Source organism: Lathyrus oleraceus, chromosome 7 (genome assembly GCF_024323335.1).
Source record: "Lathyrus oleraceus cultivar Zhongwan6 chromosome 7, CAAS_Psat_ZW6_1.0, whole genome shotgun sequence".
In the NCBI taxonomy this organism is placed as follows: Eukaryota; Viridiplantae; Streptophyta; class Magnoliopsida; order Fabales; family Fabaceae; genus Lathyrus; species Lathyrus oleraceus.
Genome location: NC_066585.1, coordinates 295,246,155 through 295,266,992, shown reverse-complemented (window position 1 = coordinate 295,266,992; position 20,838 = coordinate 295,246,155). Strand labels below are relative to the sequence as shown.

Genomic DNA, 20,838 nt, shown 5'->3' with positions numbered 1-20,838 from the left:
AACAAATTCTCCCCACAAGGTGTGAGGAAGCTTCATCTCCTTCAGCATGCTCCTTTTCATATCAAGCAAATTTCTATATCTTCTTTCAGAAAGACCATTATGATGAGGAGTGTATGAAGCAGTAACCTCATTATAAATTTCATTCTCCTCACAGAACCTTATAAACTCTGTAGATTTGTACTCACATCCACCATAAGTTCTGAAAATTTTTATCTTCTAACCACTCTGTTTCTCAACCTCACTTGAACTTATGAAACTCAATAAACACCTCATGCTTAAACTTGATGAGTGATACCCATGTCCCTTATGAGCTCATCCATAAAAGACACAAAATACTTGTTTCCTCCAAGTGAAGGTACTTCAAATGGTTCACACACATCTTATTACACTATCCCCAAAACATGTTTTGCTCTCGGGCTACTTTTGATGTAAATGGAAATCTTGGTTTCTTACCTTTTATGCATATCTCACATGACTTCCCAGGCTTCACAATCTTAGGAATTCCGTATACCAGCTTCTTAGAACTCAGATTCCCTAAGCTTCTGAAGTCCAGATGCCCCAATCTCTTGTGCCACGGCTCACTGTCACCTTTAGCCCCTTTTTCACTAAGGCACTTAGTGTTAGTTGTCTCCATATTCACCTTGAATGTTCTGTTGTTTCCCTATTCATACTGCATAACCAGCGTTTAATCAAAATTATACAACCTCAAGAGATTGTCCTGCATAGTAACTAAAAAACCCTTTCTCAATTAGCTGACCTACACTCGTCGTATTTCTCTTCGTGCCATAAACATACCAAACATCCTTGATCAGAACAATTTTACCATTCTTCACTTTTACCTTGACATTTCTCATTCCTTTAGCATTCAGATACTTATCATCAGCATATATGATCTTTGTCCTCTTTCTATAGTCAAAATTAATCAGCCATAATTTGTTTCCAGTTAAGTGATTTGAGCAGCCAGTGTACATATACCACCAGTCTACCAAATACCTACCATCAGACTCAGAAGCAATCAATAACACAATTTCATCATTATCAAACTCTCCTTTGGCTATATTTTCTTCTTTTGATTTTTTTTTACCATTAGTCAGCAGCAAAGTGACTAAACTTCTTACAACAATAACAATGAACCTTATTCTTGTCAAACTCTCCTTTCCCTTCTGATGTATCTTCTCATCAGAATTGGAGGCTTCTGATTTCTGATAACCACCAACATGTCTCCTCTTGGTCTCTAACCAAGACTACTTCTGACTCTTATTACCAGAAGATGCCTTTAGAGCTTGCTCTACCTCTCTTTCAGAGGTTCTCTCAGTCAGACGCAACTCTTGTGCTTCTAGACTGCTTTACGGCTTTTTAATTCTCATGGTGCTCAGATCCTTAGAATGTTCAATTGCTACAAAAAATGATCAAACTGAGGAGTAAGAGATATCAGTACCTTTTCAATGATTACTTGTTCAGAGAGAGTCTCTCCATAAGATTTCATCTTATTTGTGATCAGAATCACTCTAGAGATGTAATCAGGTATCTTCTCATTGTTCTTCAAATCGAGATTCTCATACTGCTTACATAAAGATTGAAGCTTCACCTTCTTCAATGATGCATCACCATCATAGCATCATACCAGCATGTCCCATGCAACCTTCGTCGTTGCCAAATCATCAATCTTCTAAAAAACATTCATATTCACACACTGATGGATGTAGAATATAGCTTTCTGATCCTTCTTCCTCATATCTCTATACATGTTCCTTTGTGCTTCAGTTGCATCTACTACAACCGCTGCATAACAATCATTGACGAGATCAAGAACATCTGAGAAACAAATAACACACGCATCTAAATCATCCACCAATTCCAATTATTTCCATCAAAGACTTGAAGCTTCGTGTTACAGCTACTATTTCCACTGCCCATCTTCGATCTTGTGCAAGAATTCACTCAGATCTCGCAAAGCACTTGTGTTTCCCAATCTCTCAGAATCAAGAAATGTGATTCTATTACGTATCTGATCATAAATTCAACGCGAATTCAAGATACAAAATCAATCACACATGCCTCACGTTCACTCGTGTTTGTCGATGGTGTTTCCCATAGATCCGAACTAGAGCTCTAGATACCAATTATTGGTGCACAAGAGGAAAAAGATGAAGATGATGAAGATGGAATGGAGAAAATGTAAATTTGTAACTAACTCTTTACGGATAAGAAATTAGGTTACACATGAATTCTATATAACATATTGAAAACTCAATTTCTAGTTAGACACAAATTCATAATTATATGAAATTCAAATTAAATCCAAATTCAATTTAAGTGAATCTGAATTATATCTAACAAAACACGGGTGCTTTGCATGTGGCAAACAAATTTGTTCTAATAAACTTGCTGCTCTTTATTGATGAATTTAGAAGTCTATTGAAGCATTTTTCTCCATCATTTGGTTTAACATTATATTTACGATAACTTCATTTGGATCTGGTTTTTGGTACAACATGCTTTGGATGAAATTCGTTTTAAGAGTTTGACTGATAAAAGCAAGTTGGATTTCCCATCCATGACATTTCATTAGGCTTGTGCCTGCCAAAGCCAACAAGTATAGTAGAGTCGTATTCAATATATGCAAAGATATTTTGTTGTTAATTTTATGTTTCTTTAAACAAATATAGAAAAATAATACCGACACACAGTTAACGTACAATGTTTGATGTGAAATCTTACTTTTCCCTAATCCTAAGAGTAAGATCTTGCGGGATATTGGTCAAAAATAAGATTGGTCACAAATTCTATTTAATGATAACATAAAAGTGTCTAACCTGGAAACTCATAGACTGCACCACAACTATTAAAAGGTATATGTAGTATGTTGTTGTTAGATAATTAAATGATGCTAAAAGGTTAACAACTTTTCAATTTGCGAGCTTCGCAACTATATGCCAAATGCCACGGTAACTTAGTTTCTTTTTTTATTTCACTTTTTTCTTATTCAATTAACTATTATATAGATTATTTTCAAAGTTTGGTTATACTTTTGGCTAATTACTTAAGCATTTCAAAGACATGAACAAACATAAAATTTTGTTTTGTGCTCATTTGATAAAGCAACATGATCCTTATAAATATATATTCGGAATAAGCACTCTCCTAACACTCATCACACAAAGAGCCTTATGTGATTTTCTTTTATGAAAACATCAATAAATCATTTAGTAAGAATCATTTTTTTAATTTAAAAAAATATTAATCAAATCACTATACATTTTAATGATACAATATTATAAATCTCTGAGGATTTTATTTAATTAATTAATATATAATTTTTATTTGTTAATTTAATATTTTTATTGTTATTAATATTTTTGATGATGTTGATAAACCATCGAAAGCAAATTTTGGCCAACTCAAAACTTATCACTTTTTAAAACATCAAATTATAATAATTATTTTTAATTCACATTTTTCATATAAATATTAGGAAAAATATATTTATTTAAAATTTTAATAAATTTTATTCTCACCTAATATCGAAATCATATGAATCGTGAAAAATGAAGCTACTGATCAAAATATTTAATAATAATGGAAACAAATTTACTAATGAGTCAAATATTTTTAAAATAATGACAAAATAAAAATAATATTTATATATTAGAAAAAATATACTGTTGATTAAAATATTTTTATATACGGAAAATTTATTAGCACTAATTTATCATCTCTTATAAAAATAATAAGCTTTCTAGGTTACACAATTTTGGTTTTTTCATTTCATTTTTATTATATTTTGGAAAAAAATATGCATATCATACCGATACTCGTGCGTAGGCTCAAGGTTTTTACTAGTTTATAATGAAAATCATATACCAAATATGAGGGATTAATAAATATAAAAGTGTGAGAGAAACATGAGAGGTGGTGACAATGTTTCAAAAATCGGATTGGACCAATCAGTCGAATCGAGAATCACAAGTGTCATCATTCTGATTTGATTATTAGATAGAATAAGCTATTAAACCAGTAAGAGCCGACCATAATCAGACAAAACCGATAAAAATTTGTGAATCAACGATTTTGGAAAATTGACGGATTCAATGCTTTTTTTCCTGAGACAAAACAATATCGTTTTGATAATTTTTTTGAAAAATAAAATTAAAATATAAGCAGAATTTGTTCAAAACTAATTTGGAACAACTTTGTCTCTTTAGAATTAAATTTATTAAACACTTGACTTATTTTGTTATTTATTATGTTGCAATTAGATTTTGTTCAAAATTTATTTTGATTTGTATTTATACTATTCTGTTGTGTATGATTATTATATTTAGAATTTGAATTTTAAGATTGAACTTGTAAAATTATGTTATTTGGAAATTTGATGGAGTCATGTTTTTTTTAGACATCTAGTCATCTGGTTCGATAGGTTTGATAACTATATAATTTTGTTTGAGAAACTGATTTATTCAATTGAGTTATTTGGTTTATTCAACTTAACTCTCCGATTTAATCCAATTTAGTCATGCAATTCGACCAATGACCTTGAAATTTGACCAATAAACCACAAAATCACCCTCATCTATTTAATGACTGATGTGATTTTTAAAACATTAGAAGGAGAGAAAATAAGAAATTAATATATATATATATATATATATATATATATATATATATATATATATATATATATATATATATATATATATATATATATATATATATATATATATATATATATATATATATATATATATATATATAAAAGAAAAAAGAAAAAAAATTGGCGTGGCTATAGCCACAATCAATCTTAACGTGGATCCTCTCTTGATTTAAACCCCATTGTCTGAGAACATTTTATTTTCTCAATTATCTATTAACATGTATCACTGTGAATTATTTAACAAATATTATTTTATTTATTAATTGTTAATTACATTAAATAATATTTTAAAATTAATTTTTTATTTTTAAAAATATGACATGGAAGGAAATGCGTGATGTCGCACCACATAGACAATATACAATGTCATGTTAGGACCACGTCACAAAACGAGGCATCACGTACACAAAACGAGGCATCACGTACACAAAACATGAGGGAACAAAAATAATCATAAAAGATTAAATTGGGACAACAAAAAACTTAGTTTTTTTAAAAGAAAAACTAAAATCTAAAAAAAATTAAAATAGAGGAATAAAAAAGATATTTAAATATTTTATTTAATTGGATTATAACCCTTTAGACGTGGGTGACGTTGCATCGAACTAGGTTATTAATTATTGGTGTTATTTATTTTTATTAATGTGTGTGTATGTGTGTGTGTGTGTGTGAGAGAGAGAGAGAGAGAGAGAGAGAGAGAGAGAGAGAGAGAGAGAGAGAGAGAGAGAGAGAGAGAGAGGGGTTGAAGTGACTCTACCAACACCACCTAAAAAGGATGTTGTTGAAAAGGCCGAGAAGGAACCATCCTATGTTGTCCCTCCTCCCTATAAACCTATTTTTCCTTTCTCATAAAGACTTGTGGAAGCTAAGGTAGGAACCAAATCCAAAAATTATGCGATAATAGTGGAAAAGATCTTTCCCATGTACCATTAATTGAGGTCCGGTCTAAAAAAAGAATATTAGAGGACTAAACACTTGTGTTTACCAATCCCTCAGAATCAAGAAATATGATTCTATTGTGTTTCTAATTATATATTCAACGCGAAGTCAAGACACAAAATTAATCATACAAGCCTCACGTTCACTTATGTTTCTCGATGGTGTTTCTCATAGATCTGAACTGGAGCTCTACATATCAATTGTTGTTGCACAAAAGGAAGAAGATGGAAATGATGATGATGAAAGAGAGAAAATGTAAATCTATATCTAACTTTTTACTGTTAAGAAATTCTATTACACATGAATTCTATATATCAAACTGAAATCTCAGCTTCTAATTATACACACATTCATAATTAAATGAAATTCAAATTAACTTCAAACTCAACTTAAATGGATCTGAATTATATCTAACAAAACACAGGTGCTTTTCACGTGGCAAACTAATTCATTCTGATAAATTTACTGCTCTTTGTTGATGAATTTAGAAGTCTGTTGAAGCATTTTTCTCCATCATTTGGTTTAACATCATATTTACGATAACTTCATTTGGATATAGTTTTTGGTGCAACATGTTTTGTCAAATCCAAGTTGTATTTCCCATCCATGACATATCATTAGGCTTGTGCCTGCCAAAGCCAACAAATATAGTAGAACCGTATTCAAATTTAGCCAAAATATTTTGTTGTTAATTTTATGTTTCTTTAAGGAAATATAGAAAAATAATACCAACACAGTTAATATACAATGTTTGATGTGAAATCTTACTTTTCCCTAATCCTAAGAGTAAGATTTTGTGTGATATTGTAAAAAATACTGTTAGTCACAATTTCTATTTAATAATAACAGAAAATTGTCTAACCTGTCAACTCATAGACTGCACCACAACTATTAAAAGGTATATGTAGTATGATGTTGTTAGATAATCAAATGATGCTAAAAGGTTAACAACTTTTAAAATCTAGAGCTTCACGACTATATGCCAAATGCCACGGTAACTTAGTTTCTTTTTTTAGTTCACTTTTTTCTTATTCAATTAACTGTTATATAAATTATTTTCAAAGTTTGGTCATACTTTTGGCTAATTACTTAAGCATTTCACAGACATGAACAAACATAAATTTTTGTTTTGTGTTCATTTGATAAAGGAACATGATCCTTATAAATATTTATTTTGAATAAGCACCCTCCTAACACTCATCACACAAAGAGCCTTATGTGATTTTCTTTTCTGAAAACATCGACATTTTTTTATCAAAAAAAATATTAACCAAATCACTATACTTTTTAATGATACAATATTATAAATCTATGAGGATTTTAATTAATTAATATATAATTTTTATTTGTCCATTTAAGATTTTTATTGTTATTAATATTTTTGGTGATGTTGATCAACCATAGTAAACAAATTTTGGCCAACTCATAACTTATCACTTTTTAAAACATCAAATTAAAACAATTATTTTTAATTCATACTTTTCGCATAAATAATTCAATATAAATATTTGGAAAAATATATTAATTTAAAATTTTAATAAATTTTATTTTCTCCTAATATCAAAATCATATGAAACGCGAAAAATGAAGCTACTCATCAAAATATTTAATAATAATGGAAACAAATTTACTAATGAATCAAATATTTTTAAAAATAATGACAAGAAAATAATATTTATATATTGAAAAAAATATACGGTTGATTCATATATTTTTATATACGAAAAATTTATAGGCACTAATTTATTATCTCTTATAAAAAATAATAAACTCTTTAGGTTACACAATTTTGGTTTTTTTCATTTCATTTTTATTATATTTTGGAAACAAAAGCGCGTATCATACCAATACTCGTGCGTAGGCACGGGGTTTTCACTAGTTTATAATGAAAATCGTATACCAAATTTGAGGGATTAGCAAATATAAAAGTGTGAGAAACTGGACAGGTGGTGACAGTGTTTCAAAAATCGGATTGGACCAGTCAGTCGAATCGAGAATCAAAAGGGTCATCATTCTGATTTTATTGTTGGATAGAATAAGCTATTAAACCAGTAAGAGCCAACCATAATCGAACAAAATCAATAAAAATTTATGGATCGACGAATTTGGAAAATTGATGAATTAAATGTTTTTTTTCTCAAACAAAACGATATCGTTTAGATAATTTTTTATGAAAATTAAAATTAAAATAGAACTAGACTTTGTTCAAAACTAATTTGGAACAACTTTCCCTCTTTCGAATTAAATTGTTTAAACACCGAACTTATTTTGTTATTTATTATGTTGAAATTAGATTTGTTCAAAATTTATTTTGATTTGTATTTATATTATTTTGTTGTGTGTGATTATTATATTTAGAATTTGAACCTAAAGACTAACCTTGTAAAATTATGATATTTTGAAATTTTGAAATTTGGTAGGTGTCATGATTGTTTTAGAGATGTAGTCATCTGATTCGATCAATTTAGTAACTATATAGTTTTGTTAGAGAAACTGATTTATTCAATTGAGTTATTTGGTTTATTCAACTTAATTATCCGATTTAATCCAATTTAGTCATGTAATTCAACCAATGACCTTGAAATTTTACCAATAAACCACACAATCACCCTCAACGATTTAATGACCGATCTGATTTTTAAAATATTAGAAGGAGAAAGTAAAGATATATATATATATATATATATATATATATATATATATATATATATATATATATATATATATATATATATTCTCTCTCTCTCTCTCTCTCTCTCTCTCTCTCTCTCTCTCTCTCTCTCTCTCTCTCTCTCTCTCGCTCTCTCTCTCTCTCTCTCTCTCTCTCTCTCTCTCTCTCTCTCTCTCTCTCTCTCTCTCTCTCTCTCTCTCTCTCTCTCTCTCTCGCTCTCTCTCTCTCTCTCTCTCTCTCTCTCTCTCTCTCTCTCTCTCTCTCTATATATATATATATATATATATATATATATATATATATATATATATATATATATATAAAGGGAATATAAGTTTTACCCCTCTAACTCCCTCCTCTCTCATTTAAAATGTATTATAAAAAAGAAATATATATATATATATATATATTATATATATATATATATATATAATATATATATATATATATATATATATATATATATATATATAAATAAAGGGAATATAAGTTTTACCCTCTAACTCCCTCCTCTCTCATTTAAAATGTATTATAAAAAAGAAAGCGCTATCTTAATTTTGCAATGTTACAAATTTATCATAAAAAGAAACTGTATTTTTTATTTTTCAATTCATCAACCATTGTTCTGCATCCAATTTTTTTCACGATTTTTTTTTACAATTGTGATTATTTTGCCTCTACATACTTCACGATTTCATATTGTCAGTCATTATTCATCGCGCTCATTCCCTTTGAAAATTGTTCAACTCGCTCAATAATTCTCATCCTCTCAAAAATTGTTCACATTCAATGGTTTTGGTCCAAAGTGACCTATAATGTTTTATATTATCACATGTGTTTCTTTTAAGATTATGAAACTTTTTACAACATAACATTTGAAGTAGCCATCTTAAGCTTTCTAATGCAATTGGTGTAACCTCAAAACCATAAAAAATAAAGAAGTTATGTCCTTGGGAAGTTGACCCAAAATTAGGGTTTCAGTCAAAATGACCTATAATGTTTTGAAATGAATGATGACCTTCCAAGCTTCAAATGTATTTTTAATGAACATGAAAGTTGTTAATAAGGTTCTTAAGAACATTTTTTCTCTTGTGGTCATATTCATTTGACAAACACATTAAAAGTTAGGTCTCAGTGGATCTCAGATTGGTCAGATGACTTGACTGGTCAACTTCTCAAGGCCAAACTTCAAATCTTGATAAATGAATGATTGAGGATACTTAAATAGGCTCATATATGCATAAAATAGTGAATGAAAGAAATTACCTTTATTGAATTTGATCATAGGTTAAGGTTGCTTCATGAGCAAGGCACAGTCAATGCACAGTTGAATTAGGGTTTCCTTGGGAAATAAACCTCAAGCCCTTCGATTTATCTTGATCAAATTGGAAAATTGAGATACTTGGGAGACATATATGATGATTAGGAACTTTGTGAACCATTGTCATGCTTGTTTTTATCTTCATCTAGCCATTTCATTGAGCATAGGAGCCTCCTAGGAGCAAGGGATCTCATGATTGCTTGAGCTTCAAAACAAAAGAAGTTAGTGACATATTTTTGTGCTTTTGGTTAGTAAACAAAATAAGAAAAGCAATAATATAGAATTCAAGCATGCTTGATGGTCTCAAACCAACTCACACAAGTCCCAACCCTAGGGTTAAGAAGCCACACATGCTATGATCCTTGAGGCAATGCAATGAGCAATGATATGGTGCCATAAGGGATCTTAGGGTCAAAATAAGGGTCTTACAGATGCCCCTATTTAAGGTCATTCTAGACGGAGATATGAAGGTTAAAATCTTCGTCTCGACGAGGTAGAATGGGCTTAAATAATAACAAAGATACGAATTTTGGTCCCTAAGAGACCTCATGATGCAGATGTATGCATGCAAAAGTTAATACTCTATGGGGAAATATGGCCACAAAGGAAAAAGAAATCAGAGAAAGACTGAAAGTCCATAGGAGTAATACACTCACTAGGGGGATAGAGACTCTGGGGAGAAATAAAGGTAAAAATGCGTGAGCAGGTCACGACTTGAAAACTTGCTGGGAGACACGAAGGGATTCCATGAAAATAAATCAATGGAAAGACTCGAGCTGACGCAAAGATGCATGTATTGGGGGAATATGCCAATACAGCAGAACTATCCAAGAAGGATACTTAGGATAAAAATGCGGACTCGGATGGGGAAATCCAATAAAGGATTCAGCTGAGGAAGAAAAATGAGATATTACCAATATTTGGGTAATAAACTCAAAAAGAGACATGTCGTCAAAACACCAGTTACTGGGTAAGAGAATAACACGCTCAGGGAGAAGGAATATCTAAGACGGGTATAAGGGTGAGAGACATCAATCATCCAAAACATCCGAGGAAGACCTAAAAGGCACATCTCAACTCAGGAAAATCTGACTCCACAGGGGACAAAAGTCATAATAGGGAGCAGAAGGAAGGAACACCAGGGATACCGGTTACTGGCATATAATAGGTGACCAACCAGACGTGAATTGGGAACATATCTAAGACACTCATCATCCAAAAAGAAGGGCTGAAAAAGCTAACTCGACTTATAGGATAGACATTCGATTCCACGAGGAAACACGAATCTTACTCAACTGGGGAAGAAAAAGACTTCGAATGAAGAGCGCATGAGATATACTATCTATTACCGTCAGAACGTAGATAACATACTCGCATGGAAGATTATCCACAATCGGTTACTGGGTTAATAAAGGATAAATCGACCGAAAAGAAAGGACATCGGGATACCGGGTACTTGGTATAAAATGATGACCAATCAAAGGGAGAAGCATTCATTACCAAACAAGGGTAAATGAAAGATGACTTGCGGGGGATGAATTGCTTAACAAAAGCAATTATCCGAAAGATATATCACCGGTTACTGGGTGATATACTCAAAAACGAAGGAATATCAGTACCGAATATTGGATAAAGATAACCAACAAATAGGGTATTACATCTACCGGTTACTGGGTAGAAAACCACAGAAATAGGACTTACAACTACCAGTTTTTGGGTAGAAGGCCACAAAGATCCACTGGGGAAGGATGGACAATTACTGGTTATTGAGCAATTGAACAACTAAACCACAGGGAACTGCAGGAGAATAACAAGAAAGGAGTCAATCTAGCAACAAACTAGAAGGACACAATCAAACAAAACTCAACCCAATGAGGATATAACTCAGGGGAGTAATTCCATCCAGATACACAACTGGGGAGGAAACTGAAACAAAAAATCATCCACGAGGACGTAACTCAGTGGGGAATATAGAAAGAAAGATAGACATTCTCTGCCTATAGGGGCTGACTCTATATGGAGAGATCAAACACAAACATCTGCTTGGGGAAGAATATTTTACCAATCAGCAGGAGATAACAAGCAAAGATATATGGAAAAGAATGCAACATGAATATCTGGATGCTGTAATTATGCATGTATATGCGTGATTCGTGTATGATTAGTGCTGACAGACAGACATATCTAACACAAATAGGTCCGAGGATCAATGGAAAGACATCCGATATAACATCTCAAAAGAGAAAGGTCAGGCCCACAGGAGAAATCAAATGTGGTGGGGAGCATCAAATACCAGGAGACACCAATAACCGCTGGGGATAAAGACCACCGCCGGGGATAAGCAAAGGTCAAAGCTATCAATCGCCGGGGATAGGCAAAGTCTCAGCCGGGGAACATGCAGAGATATCAATAAGATCTATCATAGAAGAACTCTCCTGGGGATCTCATCAAGGCATGTGATGTTAAACAGACATAAAATCCATCGTAGAGGAAACTCTACTGAGGAGCTTAACACGGATAAGATTCGTCGTAGAAGAAACTCTACTGGGGAACTCATCAGGGAATGATATGAAACTTTGTGGGGAACAACCGCCAAACAGAAGTTCCAACAATCAAAACACTTCCTCTTATCTGCTGGAGATACATCTCTGCTAAGGAGAGAGAACCAATTGCTCCGCTAGGGAAGGACACAACATACTCACCACCAGCTCATCTTAGAGGAAACTTTCCAATAAGGAGGGGAAAACAAATCATCAGGATCTGATCAGGCAACTCCATTAGGGATAGACCGTAGATGACCATACTGGGGATAGTCTTCTACAAGCAACCTTACTGGGGATGAGTTGTAAGCAAACCTGCTGGGGAGAAACTACAAGTACCTCCGGAGGAACTGTCTTGGCTGAGAAGTGAATCCTTCATCAACACGTGCCATGCTGGGGATGAAAAGGGAACAAACCTTTCACCAACTGCTCTTGGCCACTACTGCTGAGGACATATCTAAAAGATAGCTTTGCAGAGAACACATGCTCACTCTGCCGAGGGTTCTACTCAAGTTGGGGATTTCTGCTCACTCTGCTGGAGATTCCTATTTATGCCGGGGAAAGAACAACTTCCTCATGAATGGGTAGCATATCAACTTTTATCAATCTATAAGGGATTTTAGGTCAGTCCACACAAGGGATGACAACCATATAGTTGATAAAACACAAATGCTAGACTCAGACTCTCTAGGGATCTGAGGATGTTTCGTTCTGCGCTTGCTGGGGAGACAGACTGAAAGATGATGAAAAGAAAACATTCACGCCAGAACATGAAAAATTTCTTACCTTCCAGGAGATCATACTATCCTTTGGAGAGCACCGAAGACATTCCATTTACCCTTTCAGTCTTTGTGAATGTTCACTTTATTTAAAAACAGTTTATAAAAACTTGATTCGTTTAAAACAATGATATTTATCAATTAAAACATGCAAACATTTGTTAAACAGAAACAAATAAGAGTGCAAAGAATTGGATAAAGGCTCAAATTTATTTGATGGAATGGTAGCCCGCAAATGGCGAGACTCCATGGATCTTTAAAAATTTGAAATTGGTGATATATATTGGAAAAAGGGCTACATTGAACATAATGACCATGTCTCCACCAACTCTGAATCCAATGTATTTGAAGCTTCAGTTGACGATGACTGAGCGAGATTCTTTGACAGAAGACAACTTGTAGAACGAAGTCTTGTCAGGATGCAGTTACTTGCCAAATCCCTAATTTTTTCCTAGATTGCCCCAGGGTGAGGTACTCAATCTAGCGGGATATATATTCATTTTTTCATGTCTCTAACTTTTGCCTGGATCGCCGTTTCGGGTTTTCAATCCACCGAGACGCTCATTTTTGCCTAAGTTGCCCTTTCGGGTTTTCAATCCACCGAGACGCTCATTTTTGCCTAAGTCGCCCTTTCGAGTTTTCAACTTAGCGAGCTATTCTGTTTTTATTTTAGGCAAAGTATTTCTTGACTGCATCTGAATTCACAGGACGAGTGAAATCCTCCCCATCCATAGTTGTAAGTATCAAAACACCGCCTGAAAAGGCTCTCTTAACAACATATTGAAGGAGAATTGCGACCCAAAGCGCAGCGGAAATTAAAAAAAAAATCTCCTTTAGAGATCCTTACGAATGGTCATGATAAGTGATAGAATATTTACCTCTTGTGACGGTTGAAACCTTTGGTGCAGATCTCTTGTGACGATCAAAACCTTTGATGCAAATCCACGAAGCGATCACGAACGTTGAACGATGACAACGTCTCTACTCAGTCCACACGAACGGGTTCCTTCAATCTCAGTGCTAGCTGGTACGAGTGAAGGCTTTGAGTGAGAGAGAGAGAGAGTGATAGAAAACGAAAATAATGCAACCGCAAATTTTTGCTTCTGCACAAGGGTTCTATTTATAGAACCACTTGTGTGGGCTTCAAGCTAAAAGCCCACTTAAGTGTATTTTGGCCCATATCTTATAATATGCCCAAAATCACTTAAGCTCATGGTACCTTACCATATTTCGTATTCTACTCATGTACATCGTACCTTACGATGCTCTATAACTCACTTAAGGGCACCGTACCTTACGGTATTCCTTAGTTACTCTATCTCTCATCAATCCGTCCTTTGTGTGTGACCCTGTAGGTTTTCGTGACGTTGGCAATTATATTAAATCACTCATTTAACTTAATAAGCAGTGAGCGGTATCTAGCAACACATCACTGCTACCCAAGACACGAAAATGTCATGTGATCTGACAATTCCTTCTGTGATAATACTTATGTGTATAATTACCCTTTTGCCCTTATGTCTATATTGAACACAAGGCATAGACCGTGTCATCCTTGTTCAGTTCAATATTGGGCTCATAGACATTTATCCTGTTACGCAGGATGGGCAAATTCCATCTAGGACACTCATGTCCCTCAGCATGCTTTGTGGAGTACCCATTAACTGTCTTTATGGTTATCCAGTTACGGACAACGTTGGATCAGCAATAAAGCACTCGACTCTACATCTAGGATCCATAGTGGTTTCAGGTCGAAGAGTGGAATACACTATTATCACCATGAGAATAACTTATGACACCTTGCATAACTTTCTATATAGTATTCTCATAGCGGGTCAATCCGGTATAAGTATTACTCCTAATATCCATACCTATGTTTAAGACTTGATAACTCTTTATCCATGATCCATGAGATGTGATCATCAGTCTACAAACATAATAGTCTTAATGCTTTAATGTTATCCCACTTCACACTAAAGCTCGACTACGGATACTTTAAGAATAGTGTCCTTATGTTTAATGTGATCTCATGATTAAGTCATACTTGATACATTAAACAGACTAGCTATTTTAGGGACTTTATTAAACAAACGTAATAAAGAAAAAGCCTTTTATTATTAATAAATAATTCGATACAAGTACCAAAAGTATTGGCCTCTAGGGCTTACACTAACACATATGGACCTTCATAGTTTGGAGTCCACTTGCCCCTGGAATCGGGCGCGAAAGACAAAACTTTCTTGAGCACGAGGTCACCTTCTTGAAACACACGAGGCTTGACCTTCTTATCAAAGGCTTTCTTCATCCTTTGTTGATATAACTGACCATGGCACATGGCAGTCAATCTCTTCTCTTCTATCAAATTCAGTTGGTCATAACGACTTTGAACCCATTCAGCCTCAGTCAACTTGGCTTCCATCAAGACTCTCATTGATGGGATCTCAACCTCCACGGGGAGCATAGCCTCCATGCTATATACAAGAGAGAAAGGGGTTGCCCCTATTGAAGTGTGGACGGATGTACGATAGCCATGCAAAGCAAATGACAGCATCTCATGCCAATCTTTGTACGTAACAACAATCTTCTGAATAATCTTCTTGATGTTCTTGTTAGCAGCTTCAACAGCCCCATTCATCTTGGGTCTATAGGGAGGAGAATTATGATGTGCAATCTTGAACTCGCTACACAGCTCTTTCATCATCTTGTTGTTCAAGTTAGATCCATTATCAGTAATGATCTTATCTGGCACACCATAACGGCATATTAGTTGATTCTTGATAAACTTCATAACCACCTGCCTGGTCACATTCGCATATGATGCGGCTTCAACCCACTTGGTGAAGTAATCAATTGCTACGAGAATAAAACGGTGACCGTTTGACGCCTTTGGCTCAATCATGCCAATCATGTCAATTCCTCACATAGAGAAAGGCCATGGTGAGGAAATAACATTCAGAAGTGTCGGGGGAATATGAATCTTATCCGCATAAATCTGACACTTATGGCATTTCTTCACATATTTGCAGCAGTCAGAATCCATTGTCATCCAATAGTAGCCTACTCTCAACATCTTCTTTGCCATGGCATGTCCATTGGAATGAGTACCGAATGAACCCTCATGGACTTCAGTCATTAACAGGTCTACTTCGTGTCTATCCATGCATCTGAGCAAAACCATGTCAAAATTCCTCTTATAAAGCACATCACCATTGAGGTAGAAAATGCCAGACAATCTCCTCAAAGTCTTCTTATCTTTGACAGATGCCCCGGGTGGGTAAGTCTGACTTTGGAGAAAGCACTTGATATCATAATACCATGGCTTATCATCTTTCACTTCTTCAACTGCAAATACATGAGCTGGTCTATCCAAGCGCATCACAGTGATATTGGGGACTTCATTCCAATATTTCACCACAATCATCGAAGCAAGCGTAGCGAGAGCATCTGCCATCCGATTCTCATCTCGAGGAATATGATGGAAGTCAACCTCAATAAAGAAAGTTGAAATCCTGCTTGCATAATCTCTGTATGGGATGAGGCCAGGCTGATTCATCTCCCATTCACCCTTAATCTGATTAACAACAAGGGCCGAATCGCCATAAACATCGAGATGTTTGATCCTAAGATCAATACACTCTTCCAAACCCATAATGCAGGCCTCATACTCTGCCATATTATTCGTGCATTTGAAAGTTAGCCTTGCTATAAAAGGAAAATGTGTGCCCTGAGGAGTAATAATCACTTCCCTAATACCATTTCCATACTGGTTGACAGCACCATCGAACACCATGCCTCATCGGGAACCTGGCTCTGGCCCTTCATCGAGCGTAGGCTCATCGCAATCTTTCATCTTCAAATACAGAATCTCCTCATCAGGGAAGTCGTACTGAACAGACTGATAATCCTCAATTGGTTGATGTGCCAAGTGGTCAGCCAAGATACTACCTTTAATAGCTTTCTGAGCTCGATACTCAATATCATACTCAGACAACAGCATCTGCCAACGAGAAATCCTCCCAGTTAAAGCAGGCTTCTCAAAGATATACTTGATTGGATCCATTTTGGATATCAACAAAGTTGTATGATTTAACATATACTGGCGTAAACGCTTGACGGCCCAAGCCAAAGCACATCATGTCTTCTCAAGCATTGAGTACCGAGACTCATAATCAGTGAACTTCTTACTCAAGTAGTACATTGCATATTCTTTCTTCCCTGATTCATCTTGCTGACCCAATACACAACCCATATAGTCATCAAGCACGGTCAAGTACATAATCAATGGTCTCCCTTCATCAGGCGGGGACAGAATCAGAGGCTCAGACAAATACTCTTTGATACTGTCAAAGGCCTTCTGAAAATCCTTGGTCCAATCATGACCCTGATCTTTCCGGAGGAGCTTGAATATTGGCGCACATGTGGCAGTCATGTGGGACATAAATCTGGAAATGTAATTCAAGCAGCCAAGAAAACCTCTGACTTGCTTTTTAGTTTTGGGTGCAGGCATTTCTTGTATTGCTTTGACCTTGGCAGGATCAACTTCAATACCTCTTTCACTGACAATAAAGCCCAATAACTTGCCGGAACATACTCCAAATGTAGACTTGTTCGGGTTCAAGTGGAGCTTGTACTTCCTCAAACATTGGAAAAGCTTCAACAAGTGTCTACATCTTCAACTTCCGTTCTCGACTTCGCAATCATATCATCAACATATAGCTTGATCTCCTTGTGCATCATATCATGAAACAAGTTAGTCATAGCACGTTGATACGTGCCTCCGGCGTTCTTCAAACCGAAGGGCATCACTCGATAACAGAATGTTCCCTAAGGTGTGATGAATGTTGTCTTCTCCATATCCTCGAGTGCCATTTTAATCTGATTATAACCGGAAAATCCGTCCATGAACGAGAAGACATTGAATTTAGCTGTATTGTCTACCAACATATCAATATGTGGTAGAGGAAAATCATCTTTCAGACTAGCTATACTCAAGTCTCGATAGTCCACACACATTCGGACTTTTCCATCTTTCTTAGGCACGAGCACAATATTGGCCACCCATTGAGGATATGTAGAAGTCACCAGAAACCCCACATCAATTTGCTTCTGAACTTCTTCTTTAATCTTCACTGCCATATTAGGATGAGTTCTTTTGAGCTTCTGCTTCACAGACACATACTCAGGCTTCAAAGGCAGGAAATGTTGCACAATATCAGTATCTAGACCAGGCATGTCTTCATACGACCAGGCAAAGACGTCGACATATTCTCGTAGCAACTCAATCAACCCCTTCTTCACAGACTCTTCCAGGAGTGCCCCAATCTTCACTTTGCGAACACAATCTTCAGACCCCAAGTTGACTATTTCCAGATTCTCGAGATGTGGCTGAATTATCTTCTCTTCGTGCTCAAGAAAATGGGTAATCTCATCAGGAATCTCTTCAATATCATCTTCTTCGGCCTCAAATACAGGGAACTTGAAGTTGGGAGATGGCGTTGGATCATTATGTTCAATGGGTTTGATCAACCTGCATAATGATTTTGAGTATAAAAGAGATTTCAGAATTCAAACAAGGCAAATCATTATGCAGATGAAAAGATTGATTTTACTCTTTTTAGGATTTTATGGTGATCACCAATTTCATGCAAAAAGGAAAAAGGGAAAATAATTTGGAAAAACAAAGATTTAACATGTAATTTTTGAATGAATATCATTGTATTAATCAAGTATGTGCCAACAATGTCATCACTTCTCCTTTTGGCATGGGAGAAGGGTTTTTAAACAAAAATGAACATATTACATGGACTTGTGGATAACTGTTGGAACATCAACAACGACCCAATTATTGCAGATTCCACCAGGTATGACGAAGTTGCCCAGATCTTCCTCTTCATCATCTTCCACAATGGCAGCAACCTCTTGATCTTCTACGGTATGGATAAAACCACCACTCTGGAACAGACCACGCTCGTTGGAAATGCTTGAAGAATACCCTATGCCATCTCGGGATTTATTATCTTCCAGCTTGATCATTTGTCCTAAACCAGTAGTTGCACCATGCTCAATGGCCAATTTCGCATCATTGTAGGAAGCAAATGAAGAAGGTCCTTTTCTTGAAGGCTCAACAATAGATAAGGCTTGGAACGGAGTCCCAACCTCATCCTCAGTGTCTATGTAGGAAAAGTAAGACAAATGGCTAACCAAAAGAGCCTTCTCTCCCCCTATCACCACCAACTTCTTGTTTTTAACAAACTTTAACTTCTGATATAGGATGGATGTCACGACACCCGCCTCGTGAATCCATGGTATGCCAAGCAAACAACTATATAATGGATGGATATCCATGACCTAGAAAGTGATCTAGAAATCACTAGGTCCAATCTTGATCGGGAGTTCAACTTCACTGATCATAGTTTTTCGCGATCCATCAAAAGCTTTCACTACCACTCCATTATGCCTCATGGGAGGCCCCTGGTAAGAAAGTTTAGCCAAAGTGGATTTTGGAAACACATTAAGCGATGATCCTTTGTCCACCAACACATTGGACAAGGCATCATCCTTGCAGTTCATTGAAATGTGTAGAGCCAAATTATGGTCTTTTCCCTCCTCGGGAAGATCAGCATCACAGAAGCTCAAATTGTTACAAGCAGTCATGTTTACAACAATGCTATCAAACTGTTCTATAGTGACATCGTGATCCACGTATGCCACGTCCAACACCCTCTGCAAAGCTTCATGGTGTGGCTCAGAATTCATCAGCAAAGATAGGACAGATATCTTTGATGGAGTTTGTAGCAGCTGATCAACAACGTTATATTCGCTCTTCTTGATAAGCCTTAGCATCTCATCACAGTCCATTCTTAAAATGCCATGCTGGCCAACCAAGACAGGAGCTTTCATAGATTTATTAACAACAGGGTCAACGCCCTTCACAACAAGTGTCAGATTCGAAGAAGAAGTCCCCACAGGACCGGCAGGATTAACAACAACAACTCTTCTCACGATATCTTCGTGGGGTTTCGGATGCGCCGAGAAAACACGACCACTACAGATCACACCACTAACATCGAAAATACTCACAACAGAGGTAGAGGGAAACGACACCTCCTTCCCATCTTCGAGCATTACTATATTGTACTTGTATGGAATAACTTTATCTGAAGAATACGGGACAGGGCCCGTTGGCTTGATTACAAGAGATGGAGAAACCTTCTTCTTGCTGCCATCATATTTGACAACAATAGGCTCTGGTATTCTGAATAAAGGAGAAATAACATCAACTTCATCCTTGTTACGATTCTGAAGTACCTCGATCATACCCTAATCCAACATCTCTTGGATGTCCTTCCTGACTTGTCGGCATCCTCTTTCGTTGACAGTGCACACCTGGAACCTGTCATGGTCATGCTTATAATGACTGTATCCACATAACAATCTATGTATCTCGACCAATGATTGCCTGATATCATTGACATACAGGACTTTATATTTGCCAGGGCAACCCTGGACCATGTTCACATCAGCTTTCCCATGCTCGGGCAATGGGTTCTTCTTAACATTAGGACCTACGTGCTCGAAAAACAAAATCCCACTTCTAACAAGGTCTTGCACCTTGGTCTTCAGGGGATAGCAATTCTCCACATCATGTCCGGGAGCACCAGAATGATATACACAGTATAATTCTGGCTTGTACCACCATTGAGGGTTGGTCGGTATAGCTAGAGGGTCACATGGAGTAATTAATTTTCTATCAATCAAAGACGAATAGAGTTCAACATAGGTCATTGGAATTGGATCAAAAGTGACCCTCTTCCTATCGTAGTTGGTGCTGGTGTTATTGTTGTTTCGAGGCTAGTAGGTCTGTTGTTGCGGACGATGCTGTTGTTGATATTGTTGATGTTGTTGTTGATGAACTTCTCTGAATGCAGGTGTTA

At 35.6% G+C, this 20,838-nt stretch overlaps 1 protein-coding gene across 1 annotated transcript; it reads right to left on the bottom strand.

Moving 5' to 3' along the window:
- Positions 1–695: 695 nt before the first annotated feature.
- Positions 696–1,917, bottom strand: LOC127103504 (uncharacterized). The gene is made up of 3 exons (XM_051040756.1): positions 1,896–1,917; positions 1,695–1,782; positions 696–1,110 (listed from the first exon to the last, which is right to left on the bottom strand). The coding sequence occupies exons 1-3, from the start codon at positions 1,915–1,917 to the stop codon at positions 696–698; spliced, it is 525 nt and encodes a 174-aa protein (XP_050896713.1).
- Positions 1,918–20,838: the final 18,921 nt, after the last annotated feature.